Genomic DNA, 2,500 nt, shown 5'->3' with positions numbered 1-2,500 from the left:
TATATACATTTATATTAATATTTTATATATGGACCATGCTACCAAATAAGATGAAACTCCGGTGTTACAGTAGAAAAATAATAAAAAAATGAATAATATAAAATCATCATTTGTAGGGTACCTTCTGTTGGGAGGTGTCTGCCGCAGACTCCAGCCCCTAAACTTACACCTGTGAAAATAATACGTACATTTAATTATTTTCGTGGTTGAAAATGTTATTATTATATAATTATAAACACATTTCATTAGTTTAATTTTTTAAATTAAGAATCGCTGTCCCGTGTTTTCATGTCACTCGCGAAACACAGAGTTTAAGTCTGTGGGTGGAGCCTTATTTTAGCCATGCCCCTGCATCTTAGAGCAGGAAGTGAGGCTGCATCCCTGTCCCTCATGGCCACATGGTGAGCAGTTAGTTCCCATTGTTTTGAAGTAAATGTGTCCCAAACTCTGAAAATCAGCGAGGAACGTTAAGAACCGTCACTACCGAAACAGATTTTCTGAAAATGTGATGATTTTATGTGTGATCAGCTGTTTAAAGCTGTTTTTGCTTGTGCTGGCTAACGGTTTGAAGTTCTGCCCAAAATAACCCAAAATTGTCTCTAACGAAACGATCACTGCTGAAACATTCGGTAAAGTTTCACAGCCGTTAGAGACAAACTGGAATGTTCAGTCATTTGCTAGAACAAAATACACATAATTAAGGTACCAGGGTCACTCAAAGCAAAAGGATTTGGGTCTGAAGTCCAAGTGAGTGAAAGTGGACACACTAAATACTGAAAAAAAAAGGTTTTACTGCTTTTTGTGCTTTTCTTTGCCTTTGTTTTTTTTCTGTGCGCATTCTTCGTCCTCTAAGTGGCTTAGAAGGTTCTTTGAGAATTATGCAGGAGAACCACTTTTGGTTCCCAGAAGAACCCTGTCTGAACAAGAGATGTAATGTAGAAAAAGCCTTATAGGAATGTAGGTGTCCTTTCTAGAACCTTTACAGTATGTGGAGGTTCTCTGAATCTCATTTACAAGAGAAGTGGTTCTTCTAAGGCATCATATAAATTATTGTTGCCACAGTGACAAATCAGTAATTGTTGTTTATTCAGCTACACTTCAGTGTATTTACACTTGACGTAAAAATGTGAATAGAATTAAACTGAATTGAGTTGAACTGAGTGCCCTCTGTGTTCTGTACATGTTAGGTGATAGTAGCGTCCATCAGTTTCATGGAGGCCATGCTGCTTATGTACCTCAGCTACAAGGTAGGCCTGTCTCTGTGCAGCCTTAGGACTGAGATCCTGGCGTTGCCTGTCAGTGTAGTGACCATATATGTGTGTTTCTCAGGGTAACATCTGGGAGCAGATGTTCCAGGTGTCGTTTCTGTTGGAGATGTTAAACACAGCCCCCTTCATCATCACGGTAAACACCCCTTTCACTCTCACAACACCTCACTGACCACTTCAGTGTCCAGCAACCTGCACTTTGTAGTTCTACAGTTACAGACTGTAGTCCATCCGTTTCTCTGATACTCTGTTACCCTGTTCTTCAGTGGTCAGGACCCCCATGGACCCTCACAGAGCAGGTACTATTTGGGTGGTGGATCATTCTCAGCACTGCAGTAACACTGACGTGGTGGTGGTGGTGTGTTAGTGTGTGTTGTGCTGGTCTGAGTGGATCAGACACAGCAGTGCTGCTGGAGTTTTTAAACACTGTGTCCACTCACTGTCCACTCTATTAGACACTCCTACCTCATCAGTCCATCTTTCACCAAGTTTACCCACAGGACCACCATAGACACTGGCCATTTTAGGATTTTCTTAGGTGAGGCTGTAATGGGGCCACAGTTTCTGTTCAAGGGACAAATAAATGCCTTTAAAATTCTCAGAGCTCTATAATTACTCACAATATATCTAATAAATTTGTATGTATTATTCATATTATACACATATATATTATTCAGTGCGCTTTAGATTTGGCAGCAGACGTGGTAAAATTGAATCATGAGGCTAATAATTTCACACCTACCAAATACAGACATGCAAAATCGTAAGCAGGGAAAAATGAGACAAGTTCAGACACCAGCCCCTGAGATCCCGTTCTTAATCCATAGGGTTTAATATGATGTCGGCCCACCCTTTGCAGCTATAACAGCTTCAACTCTTAACTCTGGGAAGGCTTTCCACAAGGGTTAGGAGTGTGTTTATGGGAATTTTTGACCGTTCTTCCAGAAGCACATTTGTGAGGTCGGACACTGATGTTGGACGAGAAGGCCTGGCTCACAGTCTCCGCTCTGATTCATCCCAAAGGTGTTCTATCGGGTTGAGGTCAGGACTCTGTGCAGGCCAGTCGAGTTCTTCCACACCAAACAGGTCTTTATGGACCTGCTTTGTGCACTGGTGCGCAGTCATGTTGGAACAGGAAGGGGCCGTCCCCAAACTGTTCCCACAAAGTTGGGAGCGTGACATTGTCCAAAATCTTTAGGTATGCTGAAGAATTAAGAGTTCCTTTCACTGGA

At 41.7% G+C, this 2,500-nt stretch overlaps 1 protein-coding gene across 15 annotated transcripts in view; it reads left to right on the top strand.

The window, feature by feature from the left end:
- The window catches only part of kcnt1 (potassium channel, subfamily T, member 1), a 50,749-nt gene that overhangs the window by 15,964 nt on the left and 32,285 nt on the right, over positions 1–2,500 (top strand). For all 15 annotated transcript variants that reach the window (XM_037546042.1, XM_037546045.1, XM_037546041.1 and 12 more), the window contains 2 exons: positions 1,188–1,247; positions 1,330–1,404. In XM_037546042.1, the coding sequence (XP_037401939.1) occupies positions 1,188–1,247; positions 1,330–1,404 (135 nt within the window). The remainder of the gene's footprint in view (positions 1–1,187; positions 1,248–1,329; positions 1,405–2,500) is intronic.

This window comes from Pygocentrus nattereri, chromosome 16, assembly GCF_015220715.1.
Source record: "Pygocentrus nattereri isolate fPygNat1 chromosome 16, fPygNat1.pri, whole genome shotgun sequence".
Taxonomy (NCBI): domain Eukaryota; kingdom Metazoa; phylum Chordata; class Actinopteri; order Characiformes; family Serrasalmidae; genus Pygocentrus; species Pygocentrus nattereri.
This window is presented reverse-complemented; position numbering and strand designations above follow the sequence as displayed.